This window comes from Lucilia cuprina, chromosome 6 (genome assembly GCF_022045245.1).
Source record: "Lucilia cuprina isolate Lc7/37 chromosome 6, ASM2204524v1, whole genome shotgun sequence".
Lineage (NCBI taxonomy): Eukaryota > Metazoa > Arthropoda > Insecta > Diptera > Calliphoridae > Lucilia > Lucilia cuprina.
Window position 1 is genome coordinate 37548214 of NC_060954.1, and position 22710 is coordinate 37570923.

At 30.1% G+C, this 22710-nt stretch overlaps 1 protein-coding gene across 1 annotated transcript in view; it reads left to right on the top strand.

The window, feature by feature from the left end:
* Window positions 1-20469: 20469 nt before the first annotated feature.
* Window positions 20470-22710, top strand: part of LOC124420622 (islet cell autoantigen 1-like) — a 52341-nt gene continuing 50100 nt past the window's right edge. The window contains exon 1 of the mRNA XM_046954088.1: window positions 20470-21153. Within this exon, the coding sequence (XP_046810044.1) occupies window positions 20572-21153 (582 nt within the window). The 5' untranslated portion in view covers window positions 20470-20571. The remainder of the gene's footprint in view (window positions 21154-22710) is intronic.

Here is a 22710-nt window from a genome sequence, read left to right on the forward strand (position 1 = left end):
GTTCTAGTTCAGTTCTAGTTCAGTTCTAGTTCAGTTCTAGTTCAGCTCTTAGGTGTATTTCTTTAAGATCCTTAGATGCCTTCCCTATACGATTTCTCCTTAACAATTTGATGACTAAGACTATGAATCTTTAGCTTCGCAAATCTTTGTCTTACACTTCATATGAAGATGTACAAGATTTTACAAGAAATTATTGAAATTGTAAAGTTTCCTTACATCGCAGCGTTTTTTTTTAATAAATAAACAAATTATTTATTAGTGAAGTGATAATCATTTAATAATTGAAAAAGGCGTATATTTAAATGTTTTTGGAGAAAGGATCTTTTGTTTTTTTTCCAATTTTGGTCGGTGGAGTGGCAATCAGGGACATTACGAATATCAGATATATGACGAAAATGTCATATTATAGTTAATCATTATTATAAGATTTATTATCGTAACCAAAATTTTTTGGGTTTATGTATATTTTTCAAATATCTTTAGTAAAGCAAATAAAACGGCCAGTTTTCTAACAAATGTCTATTCATTTTATAAATAAAGAGCTTGTTTGCGTTTTAAGTGACGATATAATGCTACACTTACATATTTATATATATTTTTTTTAGTTTCAAAGTCAGCCACCTGCAGTCAGCCCTTTTAAACCAACTGAAAAATGTAAACAAAAAAAAAAAAAACAAATACATGTGTATTTAATTGCATATTCACACATAGATTATAAATAGTTACTATTTTCTCTTACTTTTTCTGAGCCATTTTCATTCCATCCCATTGTTTGCATGTGTTTTTATTTAAAAAGAATATAAAACAAAAACAATTTTATTTCACCTGTCAACACAACAAAAGCTAAATTTATAAGCAACAGTGAGTTGAATAGTTTGTTTCTGTATGTGTTCAATGCAGAAGTTTCATAAATATTTTTTTAAGTATTAGGATGACTAGGAAACAAAAGCTGCCAAAATACCAAACTAAAATGAGAGATTAAAGATTTTTATTTTTTTAAATTTTTGACCTCAATAATCAATATCAATATTTGGTGAGCTGGATGATGTTCTCATGAGGCTTTTTATTATGTTTTCCTAGAGTAATGCAGTAATTTCGCGCCAGAACAATTTGGAACTGGTTTAAGGATTGAATACGAATATCAGTTTGTAAGATATTATAAGCACCTCATAACCAGTATCCATATATGGTACAGAACTCTTCATTACACTCTTAACGATGTTGTTGTAAATAAATTTTTTGAAACAAAAACAAATCAATTATTAAATAAAATACTACATACTACGATACAACTTAATGTGAATTAGAGAATTATATATCATTAACCAGATTTTCTCCTATGCGAGTCTTCGCTCTCTCTCTCTCTCTCTCTCTCTATGAACTAAAAAGAGCGTTTTCACATTGATGTCTATATTCTATCTATTTCAGAAAAGTCCAGTCCTAGACTATACTTTTGTAAAGTCTAAAACAATCTCTAAGCAATTAGTTATTTAGAAATTGTATCGGATTTTCCTGTATAAAAATGATCTTACTACTTATTAATAGTAGATGCTTTAAAGTTAGTAAATCCTTAAGGATATGTCACCTGCAGATGGTGAGAGTTGACATGTCAACAACTAATTTTATAAACAAATAATGTCGAAGTGTTGACAACGCTGTTGGGAGAAGAAAACAAAACTACTAAATTAGAGTACCTATGTATAATAGTTGAAATCCTATTTCACGTTTTAAACTACAGGGCGAGGTGATTAGACGATGGTTCGTCCGGTCCATGTACCAAGTACTCGATCTATTTAATTCGCTTATTCTCACAGTTAATACCTTGTGGAGTATCTGTTGTCTTGGTAACAGAAGCTAACTTATATATAATTATGGACCTTGCCTTGCATTAGTCATTTCACCAAGATTCTTTTCCCTCAAATTTGGGTTTAAACCAAAGCGACCACGTGCACCCTGAAAGGACCTCTCTAATAATCGGAACACTACAAACTAAAAATTTCTACTGGTTCTTATGGAATCAGAATATATACTCATTTTCAAGATAAGTGTATTTCATCAAGGAGGTTAAAAATTTAAACGATTTAATCTTTCTTTATTTTAGATACCAGAATGTTAAAACTTATTTCCTCTTAGAATTTGACACTCCCAAGAAGAAAGTAGTAGCTAATGATAACAGCTCTTCCAATGAACATCTTTTCAATTTTGAAGGAGATAACGAAACTGCCTTCTTGCGACGTTAGTTAATGATAAAATGGAAACCACTCTTAGATTTACTTAAATTTTCCTTTTAGTTTAGAAGATCGCCAGCATTTAATTAAGTGCAACTCTAATGTAATGAAAAACCAATATGTATACATGTAAGAACATGTGCATATATGTATAAAAACAAGTTAGAGTGCTATATTCCGCTGTGCCGAATCTTAGATACCCTCCACCAGCTACTTTTATGTTATTACTTTTCTAATTGATCAAATATTTGTAGAAATAAGTTTTCTCATGTCTTTAATGGAAAAAATCCCAAAAGTTAAATTTATTAAAATTCCAAGATTTATTGAACATTATAAATTTAGTAATTTGCATGTATGTATATGTGTGAAAGATTTAAAGATTTTCAAAATACAAATACATATATAATTATGTTCTACACAAAATTTTGTTCAACACAAATTGATAATGCTCTCTAAATACGGTTAAAGCGCTTTTAGGGGCAGGACCTAATATAGGAGAAATATAAGTATACAAAACTAATATTTTTGCCAAATTATGTATCAATAGCTTAATTTGGTAATAAGTAATGTGTGCTTAAGAGATTTTCGTAAAAGGACTTTGTATGGGATTTATGTATATAAAGACAAAGATTCAGAATTTTGTATCTATATCATTACTCTCAGTGATTTTCTGGACCTAGTATAAGAGCTATGACCAAATATGGACCGATCGTAAAACAATTTTATAGTTAATTTATGTATACAAGAGCAATATTTTTGCTAAATGTATGGATATCAATATTTGGTTATGAGTTATGTGCGTTTTTCTGATTTCCGGAAGGGAATTTTGTATGTGTGTTTTTCTAAGAGGGACCTTGTGTGGGAGCTATGATCAATTATGGACCGATCAGAAAAACATTTCATAATATTATTTTACTGTATATGAGCAACATTTGTACCAAACTTTATATGGATATTTTAATTTAGTAATGAGTTATGTGCGTTTTAGTTATTTTCGGGAGAAGATCTTGTATGGGAGCTATGACCAGTTATAGACCGATGGAAAAAATTTCTTAGTAATATTTTTTGTATATGATCAATACTTGTACCAAATTTTATATGGATATCTTAATTAAGTAATGATTTGTACGTGTTTAAGTGTTTTTCGGAAGGGGAACTAATATGGGAGCTATGACCAACTATGGACCGATCGGAAAAAGATTTCGTGGTAGTATTCCTTTCTGTGAGAACAATGCTTACAACAAATTTTATATGGATATCTTAATTTACTAATGAATTATGTGCGTTTAGGTGATTTTCGGGAGGGGACCTTGTATGGGAGCTATGACCAATTATGGACCGATCCAAATAAACTTTCATGGTTATATTTCTGTATATAAGAGCAATACTTGTACCAAATTTTATATGGATACCTTAATTAAGAAATGAGTTATGTGCGTTTTAGTTATTTTCGGGAGGTGACCTTGTATGGGAGCTATGACCAATTATGGACCGATCCAAAAAATCTTTCATTGTAATATTTCTGTATATAAAATCAATACTAGTACCAAATTTTATATCGATATCTTGATTTACTAATGAGTTATGCGGGTTTAACTGATTTTCGGGAGGGGACATTGTATGGGAGCTATGACCAATTATGAACCGATCCAAATAAACTTTCATGGTTATATTTCTGTATATAAGAGCAATACTTGTACCAAATTTTATATTGATACCTTAATTAAGAAATGAGTTGTGTGCGTTTAAGTTATTTTCGGGAGGGGACCTTGTATGGAAGCTATGACCAATTATGGACCGATCCAAAAAAAGCTTTCATTGTAATATTCATGTATATAAGATAAATATTTGGACCAAACTTTATATCGATATCTTAATTTGGTAATGAGTTATGCGGGTTTAACTGATTTTCGGGAGGGGACCTTGTATGGGAGCTATGACCAATTATGGACCGATCCAAAAAATCTTTCGTTGTAATATTTCTGTATATAAAGGCAATACGAGTACCAAATTTTATATCGATATCTTGATTTACTAATGAGTTATGCGGGTTTAACTGATTTTCGGGAGGGGACCTTGTATGGGAGCTATGACCAAATATGGACCGATCCAAAAAATCTTTCATTGTAATATTTCTGTATATAAAAGCAATACTAGTACCAAATTTTATATCGATATCTTGATTTACTAATGAGTTATGCGGGTTTAACTGATTTTCGGGAGGGGACCTTTTATGTGAGCTATGACCAAATATGGACCGATCCAAAAAATCTTTCATTGTAATATTTCTGTATATAAAAGCAATACTAGTACCAAATTGTATATCGATATCTTGATTTACTAATGAGTTATGCGGGTTTAACTGATTTTCGGGAGGGGACCTTGTATGGGAGCTATGACCAATTATGGACCGATCCAAAAAAAGCTTTCATTGTAATATTTCTGTATATAAGAGCAATACTTGTACCAAATTTTATATCGATATCTTAATTTAGTAGTGAGATATGCGCGTTTAAGCGATTTTCGGGAGGGGACCTTATATGGGAGCTATAACCAATTATGAACCCATCCAAAAACTTTTTCCTCTGTATAAATTCTATTGTCATAAAATTTTAATTTCTAAAATTTTGTGAAGATATCGACATTAGGACGGAAGTTATTAACAAAAAACCAAATTTCCGGGAATTTGTACTTTTGTATGGGAGGTATATGAAATTGTGGACCGATTCTAGCGATTTTATGCAGAGATAAAGCTCTTGTGTGGAAACGAATGTGTGCCGATTTTTATGGAATTATCTTGCATAGTTTTTGAGAAAAATACATCAGAATGTGTAAAAAATGTCTATTTTTTTCGAGGTTGTTTCAAATTTTGATTCATAACTTTTCCCGATGTGAACCGATTTTGCCTATTTTCAATACCAAACAACTTAGGAAAACGAAGAACACTTTGGGTGAATTTGGTTAACTTGTATTGCTTCGTTTTATCGTGAGCGTGTTTTACACAGACAGACGGACAGACGGACATAGCTAGATCGACTCAGAATTTGATAAGGACCCAGAATATATATACTTTGTTGGGTCTTAGATGAATATTTCTTGGTGTTACACACGGAATGACAAAGTTATATATACCCTCTATCACCACTGATGGTGGTGGAGGGTATAAATAATGGGTGTGCCTTTTTTGTTTGTGTGCATTCAATTACTTTAAATAAACAATTTTGTGGTCAAGAGGTGTTGAATTTTTTCTCTCATATTTTTGTTTCCATTTTAGTTAACAACTAGAAAGTTAACATACATATATTTACATATTTGTATATGTATAAATAACCATATGTATAAAAATTGCCAGTTGTCCCCATTTTAATACCCAGTAACAAAAATATGGGTTAGAATACAATTACAATTTTGACGAATATACTAGTTCTTGGGCAATATATGATTTAAAATATGTGAAAAAATAACTTAGAAATACTACAAAGTAGTACTATTTCAAAAACTCTTATGTAACTGCTTGGTCCTTCAAGAGGCTTGATTGAGAAATATTAGTCCATGTCTTTCCTATTTTCGTAATTTTCATTAACTTCTGGCAAGATTGCTATTTACATTTATATAATTAACTAGTATAAATACTATGATATTAAAACGAATAACCGACGATCGGTTAGTCCATAAATTTTTGGCGATTAATTTAAATATTGTTAAATTTTAAATAAATAATAAACCGAATAATTTCCATTAATTAATCGATTATTTAATTTAATTCCTTACTTACTGATTTTTACAACAATATTTCAGAAACATTTTAAGAATTTGTTTTGATTTGGTTAGAATGGTTTCATACAGAAACATTTCTGGTTCTTTAAAAAAAAATCTTGGAAACAATGATATCGGCTTTACTTCTTCTACAACCAATTTAAGGGATCTTTGTTGAGTTTCTCTTGCATTTCTAATAAGTTCTTAATTAAACAATTCACATACAATTCAATTCAAAGAAATCGAAAATTAAAATTTTGTTTATAGTTTGAAGAAAAATATTTTTAAAAATCAATAAACCGAATAAATTTGAATTATTCGATTTTAATCGGTTAACATAGAACCACAAATAATTATTTGTCGAATAAAACGAATAATTAAATACCCTAATAAATACGTAGATATGTGTAGTTGTGTATGTGAATTTACATTTAGCTACCCAGCAGTTCGACGGGACAGTCCCGAACTGACCATTTAATCTACCACTTGTGGTGGCCCCTAGCCACCTGGCTACCCAGGTGACCAACCATTTTAACATGGGCTTGTCCCACGAGGAAGTCAATCGTCACTCTACACCCTACAAAGAGACAGTCAAAAGACGATTGCCTTCGCTCTCGCTTACAAAGGGGACACTAAAGTGACGACTGTCTTCATTCTCGTTTACGAAGAGTTTATTTGTGACGAAAGACCAAAAACATACGAATTAGAGTCAGCAAGGTGGTAAGATATTAATAATTATTAAATAAAATTTAAAAATTTCAAGTGTCTGCTCTCTAGAATACTATGGAGCAATAATGTGACGATTGACCCGAAAGATAAAAATTTGAGTCAACCAGATGGTGGCATATTAGTAGAAATTAATAATCATTTCTCCAAAAGATGGGTAAAATAACTACTTTGAGACGACTGTCTCCGCTCCCGCTTACAAAAAGGACACTAATGTGACCACCGTCTTCATTCTCGATTACAAAGGGTACATTCGTGACGAATGATCCAAAACTTACGAATTATAATCATCCAGGGGGTTAACTATTAGTGGCAATTACTGTCCTTTTCGTATGCATTGACTCTTTGTCGAACTGCCCACATACCGCCCACATACCGCCCACATACCGCCCACATACCAACAACACATTTATAAATGTGTTCAGATAGCAAAAAATAGTAGAGATGCAATATATAATTTAAACATACAATATGAAATCTTTTATTTGTGTAGATTCATGGTAAATATGTACATTTGAATACGGTTTATAAATACAGACTTAACAGCTAACAATTTTAAAATATCCGAATCAACTGGGTAGTTTTAAATATGAAGATACCAATATGAAATATCTATAGAGCCGATCCTCGTAAAATATGTCTTTGGTTTAAATAAAACTAGTTTTGTCAATTTTCATTGTATTCATGAGATTTTATGTAAATTTTGAAAGCGAATCTTGGATCGAATGTCGCCCGATCTCCATAAAATTTGATATAGACATTTTAGTGCCTAAAAATATAATTCATGCTGCATTTTATCGCTATACTTGTATTTTAAAAGCAATTATAATCGTTAAAAATATTTTCTGAGGTGGATTGCCTATTGTTGATAAGGATAGTTATGGGAAGATCCACATAAAATTTTCTTAAAATAAAACTTGCTTATATCGAATTGCATTCTTCTTAAATCAAGCTATGAGTGCTAAAGCCATTTTCTGAAGTGACCATATAGAAGGGGTAGGGCCAATTGAAGTGAATCATATAAAATTGTACAAAGTAATTTAGGTGCATATAAGACATGTTCATGTCCAATTTGATATTTTTATGACAGTTAAAGTAATTTCCTGAAGGGAGCCTTATATGGGGAGCACAGTCAATTATAGACCGATCCTTATAAAATATTACGAGATTTTGGTTCCCATAAAACTTGTTTATGTCGAACTTTTATGTTATTTTAAAACCAGTTATTGTTGTTAATGTAATGTTTTGAGTGAGACTCTATTTGGATGTCACTAATGCTCATAAAATTTAAGAAAAAGGATTAATTTCTAAAAAAAACTAGCTTATGTCGATTTTAATTTCTATGTATTTTTCTTAAACCTAATTATGAGAATTAAAGTTATTTTGGAAGGGGATCTTATATAGAGTAATACATATAGGCGAAACTGAAGCGGTTTTCAAACAAAAAGTTTTATTCTCTTCACACAGACGAGCTCTGAGAGAATAAAACAAACTTGTGAGAACTAAACGCACTCACTAAACTTCAAATTTTCTTCGCAAAATTGCAAGGATATTAGCAATTATTAGTTTTTCTTATCACTTAAACTTAATGTTTATTATTTTTTCAACACTTTTCATTTATTTAAAACCCCGAAAATAATTTATATTTTACAAACGAAAAAAAAAATATTTTTTATTCTTTGACATATCATTTTAATTAAAACTGAAAAATAACAAGTTAGAGTGCTATCTTCGGCTGTGCCGAATCCTTAATACCCTCCACCAACAAGCATTTTCTTATTAAAATCCATTAAACTATCAAATGTTTAGATAACTCGACACAAGTTTTGTTTCCGTAATGAAGGTACTAACATTTATTCATGTGTGGAACTAATTTTGATTAGGCCCAGAAAAATTTATATTGAGTTACGGTTGTGGACCTCGTACGGATGCCATGACTTATTATGAAAAGATCATGCAGATGCCATGAATTAGGAGAACGATTTGTGTATTTTTCCGACATCAGTATTTATAGTGAAGTAAATATGTTTGAGTGATTTTTGAAATGATTTAAATGACGTAAATCAGAAGTATGATCAATATTAGGCCAGTTTGAAAATATTTTATCAGAATGATCTTTCTATACACAGAACATACTCGTTTCGAATTTTATCGAAATATTATCATTTAATAGTTAAATACGATACGCATTTATGTAAAATTTTATCCCGAAAACTTTCATTGTCAATTTACGTTTAAATATTTTTCAGAAATGGACTATGTTTATAATGTATATGTATATATGTATTATGTATATAAAGATAAAATTTAAAATTCTGTATCTATATCATTATTTGGTAATTAATATTGTGATTCTAAGTGATTTTCTGGACCTAGTATGAGAGCTATGACCAAATATGGACCGATCGTTAAACAATTTAATAGTGAATTTATGTATATAAGAGCAATATTTTTGCTAAATGTATGGATATCAATATTTGGTTATGAGTAATATTTTTTCTGATTTTCGGGAGGGGAACTAGTATGGGACCAATTATGAACCGATCGCAAAAAAAATTTCACAGTAATATTTGAATGAGAAATATTTGTACCAAATTATATATTGATATGTTTAAGTGATTTTCGGTGGATTACATTGTATGGGAGCTATTACCAATTATTGTATGAGAGCTACGACCAATTATAGACCGATCAGAAAGACCTTAATTTAGTAATGAGTTGTGCGCGTTTAAGTGATTTTATGGAGGCGACCTTGTATGGGAACTGTGACCAATTATGGACAGATTCAAAAAAACTTTCATGATAATATTTCTGTATATAAGAGCAATACTTGTACCAAATTCTAATTTCTAATGATTTTAAGTGATTTTCGCGTGGGGACCTTGTATGGGAACTATGACCAATTATGGACCGATGCAAAAAAACATTCGTGGTTATATTTCTGTATATAAGAGCAATACTTGTACCAAATTTTATATCTTAATTCAGTAATGAATTATGTGCCTTTAAGTGATTTTCGGGAGAGGACCTTGTATGGGAGCTATGACCAATTGTGGACCGATCGGAAAAAAATTTCACAGTTATATTTCTTTATATTATAGCAATAACTGTACCAAATTTTATATCGATATTTTTATTTAGTATAGAATTATGTGCGTTTAAGTGATTTCCGGGAGGGGACCTTGTATAGGAGCTTTGACCAATTGTGGACCGATCGGAAAAAACTTTCACAGTAATATTTCTTTCTATGAGGGCAATACCTGTACCAAATTTTATATCGTTATCTTAATTTAGTAATGAATTATGTGCGTTAAAGTGATTTCCGGGAGGGGACCTTGTATGGGAGCTATGACCAATTATGGACCGATCCAGAAAATTTTTGCTCTGAATGAATTCTATTGATATAAAATTTTATTCCCTGATATTTTGTAAAGATATCGACATTGCGACGGAAGTTATTAACAAAAAAACAATTTTCCGGGAATATGTACTTTTGTATGGGAGGTATATGAAATTGTGAACCGACCCTGGCGATTTTCCGCAAGGATGAAGCCCTTGCGTAGAAACGAATGTGTGGTGATTTTTATGGAATTAGCTGGCATAGTTTTCGAGAAAATTACATCATAATGTGTAAAAAATCCTTATTTTTTTCGAGGTTGTTTCAAATTTTGATTCATAACTTTTCCCGATGTGAACCGATTTTGCTCATTTTCAACACCAAACTGCTTAGGATAAAAATAAATATTTTCGGTGAATTTGGTTGATCTCCATGGCTTAGTTTTAATGTGAGCGTGTTTTACACAGACAGACAGGCAGACGGACAGACGGACATAGCTTAATCGACTCAGAATTTCACAAGGACCCAGAATATATATACTTTGTTGGGTCTCAGATGAATATTTCTTGGTGTTACACACGGAACGACAAACTTATATATACCCTCTTTCACCACTTATGGTGGTGGAGGGTATAAAAAGTTGTACATTTTAGTATTGAAAATTAAAAAAAGTATTTTACATAATTTTTTCATTTTGCATTAGTGCAGAAAAAAATAACAAAAAGACGTGTTTATAATATGTTTTAAGATTAAATATCTTTTCAAAAAAATAAATAACTAGTATTTTCATTCACTGCCATATAAAATTTCATTAATAACACACAAAGTATAACGTCCGAAAAATAAAATTTTTATTTAGTACCTTTTGAACAACTGTGTTTATTTTTTGCTTCTACTAATACATTCTCACCAGTTAGATCTTTGACAGGGGACGTTGGTCCTTGAAAATTAGTTTCACCTATATACTACTATATGGTAAAAACAATTATGCACAAAATTAAATAAAAAGATTTGAGTTCGATAAAGGGTCAGTCCTTATAAAATTTTATAAAGATATTACTGTTCCTATAAAATAGATTTATGTTAAATATCGCTATAGATTCTTTTTTTTAACAATTTATTAGTAATAAGTCATTTTTTGGAGGAACCTTATATGAAAATAATTCTAATAGTCGATATATAAAAAGCTACACATATCAACACAACTTAGTTTCGTATAAGTCTGAATGGTGCTAGAGATTTAGTAATGATAATTTTAATTTTATTCTAGCCCCTTTTGCAAAGTCCATATTAGAAAAGGACTTGAATTCAATAATTCACTTGTTTATATACTCGGCTCTGCGGAATCTTAAATAATTTCCATCTTAAACATGTTATGTATAGATTAAAATTTATCTTAACAAATATTCCTTTAAAAACAAAACATATAGTTTGTTACATAACGTACAAATGTTGAACTTTGTTTAATATCGGGCAAAAAGTTATCGTACCGGGCAAAGTCTGAAATAATCCTAATAAAATTATTATTTAATGATTTATTGACAATATACTGATTTTCTTCAATTGGTTTATATGGAAGTTAGCGACATTATATGAAGTTCAATTATGAATTTATCCTGTTAAGCAGATTTCTGGGGTCTTCTTAAAACTGATTTCAACATACACACAGACAGACAGAAAGATGGACAGACGGACATGGCTAAATCGACTCCGCTACCTCTGAGGATCCAGAATACATATACTTTATAGGGTCGGAAAATTATATTATAGAAATTACAAACGGAATGACAAACTTACGGGCATGAATCCTTGATGAGTGTCACATCATGGTGTATTGCAATCCGGGGATAGATAGGTGCAACAAATACCTGTGGTCTTCCGGGACTATAAATTGGTGTTGACAGTCTACTGCCTGGCTAAGTCCTTTCATAGATTGAAAAGAGGTCGAACCAGAGCACCACATAATCTGGCACTACGGGTGTTTAGGACCTTCGGGATCCACGTAGTGTATGTGGTTAAAACCCAAACAGCGGGAAGAGGGTGCTTGGTTAAAAGACTGATACACGTTGAATATGATTTTCATGATACATTTCTGTTAACGTTCCTAGATGCTAGAGTGGTACGAATTACAGAACGTGAGTGTGGATTAATAAAATGTTGGATTTGAGCTAATAATGAAAAGATTGGGTATACAAGAAGGAGTTTTCTGAAGATTCTTATGTTTTTCTGATATTTCCTGACGTCTACATGCATTCTATAGAGAGAATGGAGTAACCGATGGATTTGAATGATGGAGTGATGGAGTGGAAGGATGGATGTGGTGCAAGGTCACTGCCCTCTCTTTGATTTATTTAGCGATTTTCCTACATTGTTGATTGTACGCTGGAGTGACGGAGTGGAAGGATGGATGTGGTGCAAGGTCACTGCCCTCTCTTTGATTTATTTAGCGATTTTCCTACATTGTTGATTGTACGCTCAACATATCACAGTGGGTCTCTGTAAATACGGAAATAAAGTCTTGTCAATTAATACCAATATACCAATTACGTCCCTTATAGGTGCTATTGCAGAAACAACAGAGCCATAGTAGTGTGGTTGGTCGACATTACATTATGTCGCGGTTAGATTGAGCTTGCTTATGACACCTGTCATGGCAAGAGATTAGATAGCTCGAGTACTTGAGCAGAGTGCTTGTACATGGACCGGAGTATTCATGTACAAAAATTGCAACCTGCGCGTAAGAAAAACAAAGGGGTAGTGGTGAGTTGTTTACTTTTTTACTCACCCAATGGTTGAAAAGGTACCACCGTGAGATAGAGCAACATGCCAGGTACTCACGTAAAGCACTCCGACATTCATACCCTCTCACGAAGGTGAAGGGTATAAATAAAAATAAAATCTAAAAATTTCATATTTTTTTCTTTAGTTTTGACTAGAAAGTTTTACTTTGTGAAATTTTACTACTCTTAATAACGACACCTGTACGTGTACGTGTTAATTAATTATTTATATTATTTAATATTAAGTACACGCCTAATTTAGAAAGGCACTTGAAGTATTTTGTTTCACGTAAACGTTTTCCTTTGTATTGTATGGTACATCCTTTGATACGCGAGTTGTTTAGTTGATATCTAACAGACATGTCTCGATCATCATAGAAACATGCATTGTAGGTCTTTAACTAGTATTTCAAAGTGTTACAAATAGAATAACAAAATCAATTTAAGGCCTGTATTTTTGAATGATATATATGAAAAATTTTATATTTCTAAAGGATTTAATAATAAACTACTTATAGGTGAAGGGTACTTACCATTCGGCTTATTCGAATATTACTCCAACTTGTTTTTAAATTAATTTCTATAGAACAATATACATATATAGATTAAGTTCCAACACAACTCACGACAAAGAGAACTAATAAAAGAGCGAAAGTACCGCTATTACACTGAAATAGTAGTGGAAATTCAACAATGTTAACAACACCTTTTTCACTTGCAGCAACCCGACGAGCAAGATAACTTTAAGTTGTGGCACAAAAAACAGATAATAGAAGGTAAAGTTACTGAAAAAGTTAATCATTGTAAAGTTTCACATAAATTGCAAAATAAAAAAGAAATGGAAAAAATATATATCAACAAGAAAAAGTAAAACAAAGAAAAAATGGAAAATGGATGAAATAAAAGACTTATTCACCTATACAAAGTAAAAACTATGATACGATAATGACAGACAATGTGCATAATGAAAAGGAAATAAAAGAAAAGTTTTAATTTATTGGAAATAGTAGGTTGTGAAAATTCACTTTTAGTTTAGTAGGTCAGTGATGGTCTTTAATCGGCTTTAGACAATTTTTTCGCTTAATAGAGAGCTAACTCTACAGAATTTTCAATAGAAATTATTTGGAGACAGCCTCCAAAACCTCACATTTTGTTTTTGTACTTTTTACAAAAATTTCTGCATATAAATTTATAAATTTTGTCAGACAAACAGTTCTTAGTTAAAGGTGGAACTTTTTTCTGCACAGATGTGATGTAGATTTCTACATGCTTGAAATGGCAAATTCCCCAATTAAATGACTGCATACAAAGGTAATATTTATACCCAAACCAGGGATACCAAATTCTTCCTTCTCAAAACTTTCGATTGAATAGTATACCAGACAAAGACCTTGAATATAAGCAGCATGTTTATGTAAAGGGACGATCGCCAGAGACCGCCTTAAATGAAGCTGTCTACTACATAGATGTATTCCTTGATATAAAACTGTATACCATGGCAGAATGCATTCGAAGGCGTCTTCAATAAGCTACACACTAATACTCGTTTGCATTTTGTACCTTCTCTTTGGGTAGTCTAGATTGATAACATTTTTAGGACCCTAACCGAGAATGAACTTGAACATGTCTGCTACGCAGACGATGTCGTAATACTTTTAAAGGAAAAGAATCAAAATTACTTGTGTAAAAGAGCTTAGTAAGCTCTAAAGTATTGAGCTGGGCTCAACCTAGAGGCTCCTATTTTAACCCGGCAAAGATTGAAATCTCTCTTTTCACAAGAAAAACAAAATACTCTTACTTTTCTGAACCCTGAAAGATACCGATAACAGTTAAGTACTTAGGTGTTATCCTTGACCAGAATGGATCTATACTGTGCGATATGAAAGAGATATAAAGGCATGAAATGTGGTCTTAGTCCTACTACAATACATTGTTGGCTTTATAAAAGTGTAATTACACCTGTTTTAACTTATGTTTCAATAATCTTTGGACTTCTTTAGAGAATAAAGTATAATATCAAACTACTGTAGCAAGTACATTAAATTATGTTTGGGTATGATGAGTTAAAAACCATTCGATGAAATGAAAGCTGAATTATAAATATGGGTAAGAGAATCCCATTAGACGGTGGATAGAGCCGTCCTTTACATACTCCTTTTAACCCTACCTAACCTAGTACGTTCTGTGACAGTCTTTTATGAAAATAATAAATAAATAAGTGTATGCTGTTAAGCTAAATTTGAAATAATCCTTAAAATTTTATGATTTATAAAACCAGTTTAAGGTTGTAGAGTTTTTAAAATTCCTTAAAGCCGAATATAGCACTCTTACATTCTTATTATAGTTTTCCCCTTTTTGCTTTCATTAAATCCAAGAAAAAATATTTTCTGTTATTCTTTATTGTCTTCTTTTTTTTCGGCAAAAAAATGTATAGCTTTTTTATGATTTAACTAAGTGAATAATATGCAAAAAAGTCAAACCATAAAGAGTAAGAAGGAAATAATGAACAGTTTATGAAATTAAATGAAACAATTCAAATGAATTCATTAAATTCAGTGAATTTAAGCAATTTAATTGTTTATAAAAAAATTAAATTAATTACTTCATTCTTGTCTAAAAAGTTGTTGTTAGTATATAAGTAAAATATTGAGGTTGTTAAGAAATTATTGAATACATAAAATTAAAACTGAAATATTATTATACCCTACACCACTTTTGTAGAGAGCGTATATTAGAGTTGTGCTAAAGTTTGAAACGCACAATACCCACCTTAAAGTATACCAGAATCATTTTCTGAGTCGATTTAGATATGTCCGTCCGTCCATGTAAGCTTTGTAATAAAACTGCAGGTCGCAATTTTGAAGATAATTTAATAAAATTTGGTATATGATCTTCTATTGTCCCAGGGGAGAAGCCTAATGAAAATGGCTAAGATCGGTAAATTATTTTTCCTAGCCCATATACAACTAAACCCTCGAATAGGGCTTGTAAACCATGTAATCAAGCTAGAGGTCACAATTATGAATATAATTTAATGAAATTTGGTACATGATCTACTGTTGTTTAGAAAACAAAGCCTATTGGAAATGGTCATCATTGGCTCATTATTTCAGCTAGCCTCCATACATCGAACACGAATAGGGCTTTTAAGTTCATAATTATGTTTAATATACTCGTATTTCGACAAAAAGCTGCTATACCAAGTTCTATAATAGCCCTAGCTTTATTTCACCCTAGCCCCTATAAAAAGCCTTCTTCAAGGTACAATAAAATTTAAATCCTTGGGTCGGCACCACTGCGTGATAAAAATGAATAAACCTGTGCACATTAAAACATATAAAATCAAATAAACTTCAACTTCATATTTTCATTTAAAGTCTAATGGAAATTGCACTGCATATACATATTAACGACATCTGTACGTATACGTGTTAATGATTTATTGATACAAATATTAAGTATACGCCTAATTAAGCAAAGCACTTGATAGTCATATCGAGGGACTATATTCAATAATCTCTATCTAAATAGGAGAGCAAAACAAATGTTTATTTCGCTAGTTCGTGAAAATTTTTGAGTTTTTTCTTCTATAATATATTTTAACGACCATATTCTAAATCGCTATATAAAAAGAATTTAATATTTTAAATTATTTGCAAAAATATTCACAAATTTATATAAGACTAGCATACCCTGGGTGCTTCGCTACCCTAACTTAAATTAAATACAAACTTTTATAGAAAATTTAAATTCGTTAAATATTTTTTTAATGTTTCAGTTTTATACATCCAATATCACGTGATTAAATTTGCATTCAGTAAAAATCTTGTATATATTTTTAGCTTCATTCATTCGAAGGTACTATTTGAAAGAAAATACTATAAAATACCTTTAATAGAATATCATTTCATCAAAAATTGTGTGTTTTTGTGTTTAATATTATATACAATTCAAAAAATATTTTTAATGAATGAAAAAGTCCCAAAAGTCCCTTTCAGTAGATTTTTCACTAAGGTCCCTACATTTAAAATTTTATTTTCATAGAAAAACGAAAAAGTACAAAAATCTCTCTCAATAAATTCTCATTTAATAAGGGCCGTATGTTACGGTTAACCATTATAAAGAATCTAAAAGGTAGCATTTGAAGAATAGAATATTATTCAGTAAAATTAATGTTTCTAGGTTGAATATTTTAGTAAATTAAAAAAGTACCATTTATGAGATAAAAATACTAAAAAAATCTCTCTTAAATAATCTTATTCAATGTGGACCATGAATGTTTTAATAATCATGTGTTTCGAATTCATATTAAAGAAGAGTATTAAAAAAGAGAAAGAGTATCATTTGACAAAAGAAAATGTACCAAAAGTGGAATAAATTGTACTTAAGTGAAAAGTACTAATAAAGAAAACAATTTTTCCCTTTTCGCTTAGGAATATACTTTTTCGAGAATTAAGTTTACAAAATATTCCTTAATTAGATCTATATATCACAGATAAAACATAAACGATTCAAATCTGCATTCGTGTGTTCCAGAAAAATTGTGCTTTCAAAAAGGTACCAAATAATTTATTAGAATTTGGTCCTATATAGACCTTAGTACTCGAATTCTATTTTTGGTACTTTTTTCCCAGTGAAATAGTAAAAATTTTATTACAATAAATATTACAGAGATAGTTCGTAATTTAATAGGAATAATTCAATAAACCGAAAAAGACTGAATTTTAAAAAAGTACGAAATAGGTGTCTCATAATTTTGGGAGATTTATCCAAAATATTTATAAAAATTTGATTATGTTATTTATTCCGAAAAAGGTACCAAAATCATCTTGGTACACAGTTTTACCCCTTAAAAGTACGAATTTCAAAAAAGTGCCAAACACCATCTGCTCGTATTAAGAGTAAATACAGGTACATTTAAAATTTTTCTTGTATCACTAATATTGTGTAAGATAATTATGAAAACTAGTTTTACCCGTATTTTGCCCTTTTTATATATAATATATTATATATATATACATATATATATATATATATATATATATATATATATATATATATATATATATTGAAAAGAGTTGTTATTTCGAAATTAATGTTATATGCATGGATTTGGCCATTTTGAAATCAGTACGTTGTAAAAAACCCGAAGTTTAACTGCGATTTTTTAAGACTTACAACATAAACTTTAAAATTTGGATAATTCTATATATTTTCTTTAATTTAAACAGGTTTTCCAAATACTCCGATTTCCAAACCATACAATAATGCTACCAATCATATCTTGATATACTCGATGCAATAACCATGTTTATGGATCGGACATTTTATTTGTTCTAGCAACAAATTAAGATGTATCCGAGTTCAAAATTGTTCAATTCGTATTCATACCACCAATTGAGCCTGATTTAAAATAAAAATCTTATTGACATGGTCACCATTCGACGATTATTGGTAGTATTTAGGAGTGTGTAATGGATGATTGGAACCAAAAAACTTGTTTTAATTAATGGATACTAGTGCAAATATTATTAATATCGCATTTTAAGATATAAATTTTAGGAAATCGCCGTTAAATATCGAATATGAACCCTATACTATGTTAAAAACGGCAATGTTCCGCAATGGATTGTAATTATTGTAAAGAAACAATTACTTTAAAAGTTAAAATGTCGTCGTAAAAGGTCGTCCGATAGCAGTTATATATCATTTTATATATACGGCTATAGTAACATTTTTTGTAAAAAAAAGTTTGCTGTTGTAGTACACACCCTAGAACGATGAAATCCGGAAAAAATGTATCTTTCAACTTAAAATTCTATATAGGTTTTTATCGTGCACAAGATCGTCCGATAGCAGTTATTTATCATTATATATGTACGGCCATAATAACATTTTTTGTAAAAAAAAGTTTGTTGTAGTACACACCCTAGAACGATGAAATCCGAAAAAGGTGAATGTCGTGCACAAGATCGTCCGATAGCAGTTATATATCATTTTATATATACGGCTATTGTAACATTTTTGTAAAAAATAGTTTGTTGTTGTAGTACACACCCTAGAACGATGAAATCCGAAAAAAATTATGCCATCCGATTTCTACGCTTCCAACTTAAAGTTCTATATAGGATATTATCGTGGACAAGATTGTCCGATAGCAGTTACATATCATTTTATATATACGGCCATAGTAAGATTTTTTGAAAGTTTTTTTATTAAAAGGCATTCTGTAACGATATAATCCCAAATATATTTATATTTTATCAGATTTGTTCCTTTCCACATTTCTTTCCACATATTTTATATACATATTTTTTTCAAAATATTTTTTTTTTGTAAATTATGAAAATCAAAAAACACATAAAAAAAAATAAAAAAACGTATTTGTGCGAAATGGAGGAAAATAGCTTTTTGCTCGTGACGTCTCTGCATACCCTGTGATATTACTTGTCAGCTGAAAATATTAAGGATTTAATACTTAAATAAAATGATATTTCTTTACGAGATACTTGGTATTTTCAGATTTTTTACATAAATAATTTAAAATATTAACCAAGTTTTTCACTTTTTAACGGACATTTTTAAATATCAAAATAACCAGGCGAATTCGCCTTGGTCGCTACTTTTTTAATTTACTTTGCTTTGTTCAAGGCGAATTCATATAAGGAGGTGTTATTCAATCAGCTGATAATTTTTTTCGTAATTCGCCTGGTTTTCCTAGCTGTCAAAGTTTGTTATTGTTTACATTTTTATATTAAAAATGTCCGTTAAACAGAGAAAAACTTCGTTAATATTTTGAATTATTTATTTAAAAAATCTGAAAATACCAAGCATCTCGTAAACAAATATCATTTTATTTAAATAATGGCATAATTGGTATGTATACAAATATGTTATTTAAAAAATATTTTTTTCTATTAAATGTTAACATATCACACAATATTGTTTTATATTTTATATTAAAATTTTGTTGATAACGTGATTAAAAAATCTCTTCCGGAACACTTAATATTAAGAGACTCATATGAAGTATTTACCCAGCTAGCGGCAACTGACTTCTACGTTATTGCTTATTTTGAAATCTATTAAATGTTAAAAAATTAAACAATATTGTTTTATATACACTATGTAGATAAAAAGGTTAACTAAAAAGTCTGTTCCGGAACGCTTTATATAACAAAACCCATATGAGGTATTTACCCGTCCGGCGGCTGCAACATTATGGCCAAATATTGAAAACTAAATCCGCCGGAGTAGAATTATCCATTCGCAACAAATATTAATTTATTCGTAATATAATATTTTCATGAATATTTACTTTTTATGTTTATTTTTCCAAAAAATTAAGTTTTAATTAACTTAAGGTACTTACTTAAATTTAGCAAATTCAGAATATGTTTTCCTCACAAATTTTAATATCTTTATCTTTATTTTTTAATATTATATAAATATTTTACAAAAATTTTTTATCAAACGAATACTTATGGTTTTTAACATTTACAAAAACCAAATGCAAAAACAAAATGGGAATTCGCCTTGGCTTTGTTGTTAGTTTTTATATGAATAATTTTAAACCTAATTGACAACCCTATTTGTTAGGGGTGAAACGGGGACTTTTTACTATTATATACTTATTTTACATATGGCAACCTTAATTTGAGAAATTGAAAAAAATTAAAGTATACCTCTTAATATAGCATACTTGTCAGCATATAAATAAAATATTAAAGTTAAAATTTGAATAATGTTAAAATCGGAAATGCAACATCAATTTTGGATTACCAAAAAAACTGTTCAAAGGAAACTTGGTTCTAAGGAGGACGAACATATTATATCTTCTGATGCGGAACTTGATGCTAAAATTGAAGTTTTTAAATCAATATCTGCAACTAGTGTAGAATTATCGAAAATAATTGATCAATACCAAGAAAGACTTTGCATATTGTCGCAAGAAGAAAGTGTATTTGGACGATTTCTGAAAGAAGCTGGAAAAAGAAGTAAAACAACTGGCCAAAGTATTACAAACACTGGGAAAGCAGTTTCTTATTGTGGTCAGCAAAGAATGTGTGTACGTGTCCCACTCTTAAGATTGCAACACGAAGTGGACGTTTTTCGTTATCGCGCTATTACTGATACCCAAAACACTATTACCACTATGGAAAAAGAGCGAACGGAGTATAGAGCAGCATTAGAATGGATGAAATCTGCAAGTACAGAGCTGGATCCTGATACAGGTCGAGGATTAGAAAAGTTTCGAACAGCTCAATCTCACGTACGAAATGCAAAACAAATCTTCGACAATTTGTCCATGGATTCTATTCAAAAGGTAGTTTTTGTTTATTTCCCAAATATACAAACTTTAGTTATTTTCATATGGAATGTGAAACAACAAGTTTTTGCAATTTTTTCCGGGTGTTCTATATATACATGGTTTAAATTACAAATATTAATATGTTTGCGTATTATTTAAACATAGATCTAAATACCTGTTCATGCAATACTTGTTATGTGGCATAAATAATTACATCTTTAATAAATATACATTAGGATGTCCGGTGGAGTACTTTTTTGGAGGAATACCTCTCAAATGATGTGTTTTTACTAAATACGTAAAAAATAGAAAACAATTTTTTGAAAAGGCCCTCAGTTCCCTACCAGCGGTTTAAAATATTTATCTCAGTACAATATGCTCAAAAAAATTTCGGCAATTTTTTCGAAATGGGTCCGTATTTTTTTGAGCTTATATCGGGAAAAATAATTAATTTTTTTTAGACTATTCCTGGTCCGCAAAACGACTTTTGGTGTATTATAAATTTCAATTTCAAAATAATATCAAAAATTCTAAAATGGGCCAAACTAAATGCCAAAAAAATTTTTTTTTTTAAATTTTTCTGCTTAAACTAAAAAATATGAAAATTTTGACTCCTATTTTGAAAAAAAACGAAAACAATATGCCTCTCTAACCCACTAAAAATTATTTTGTGGACCAAAAATACTCTACAAAAATAGTAAAATTATTTTTCCAAATTACGGAATTTTTGAGACCCATTTCAAAATAATCAAAGAAATTATATTTTTCACTAAAAACCATTCGATAAAAATATAATTTTTTTTATTTTTCATTTACACGCATTACATTAACACGCATTTATTGAGAGGTATTCCTACATAAAATTCTTAAAAAGGCTGTTCATACGGACGCTCTATTGTGTATGAGTGAGTTTATTTATCTATTGATCATTATGTGTACATTATTCATAGATACATTAATGTAAATGCTTTTTGTGATATACAATATTGTAATTATCCATTGTCAGTTTTAGAGACATTAGGATGCAACGTGGAAATAAATTATGAAACTCAGCTTCATTATTGCCATTGTTATTGGTGGTGAAAGGGTTCTAAAAAACTTGCTTCAAATTTATTACAATATTTACATTAGGATTATCCTAAAAAATTCTGCATGGTAGCCAGAAGTATTCTTATAACGAAAATCAGTATCCCGGGTCATTTTGAGTATTAAAATTGAAATAGTCATATTAAAATTTTCGAAAATCATATAAAAGTTAAAACCCTATTGCGCTTAAAAATAATGCATAACGACATATTTGAAAAGTATATTTGAAACAAAAACGTTTCATGTTGGGTACAGTTGATATATACATATGTAAGTTTGAGAATATTTTTGCTTTACTAATACAGGCCAAAGCACAGTGAGAAATTTTGCACTTTTAGAACGACATTAATTAAATATTAGTGATGATGAGTTCTAATTTTGGTTACAGTTAGCACATAATTGGCCAAACATTCCATATAAAAACAATCACGATAAGACTGCTGCCACACCCAGTTTTTACAATTAAAGGGTTTATTGCTGTAACTC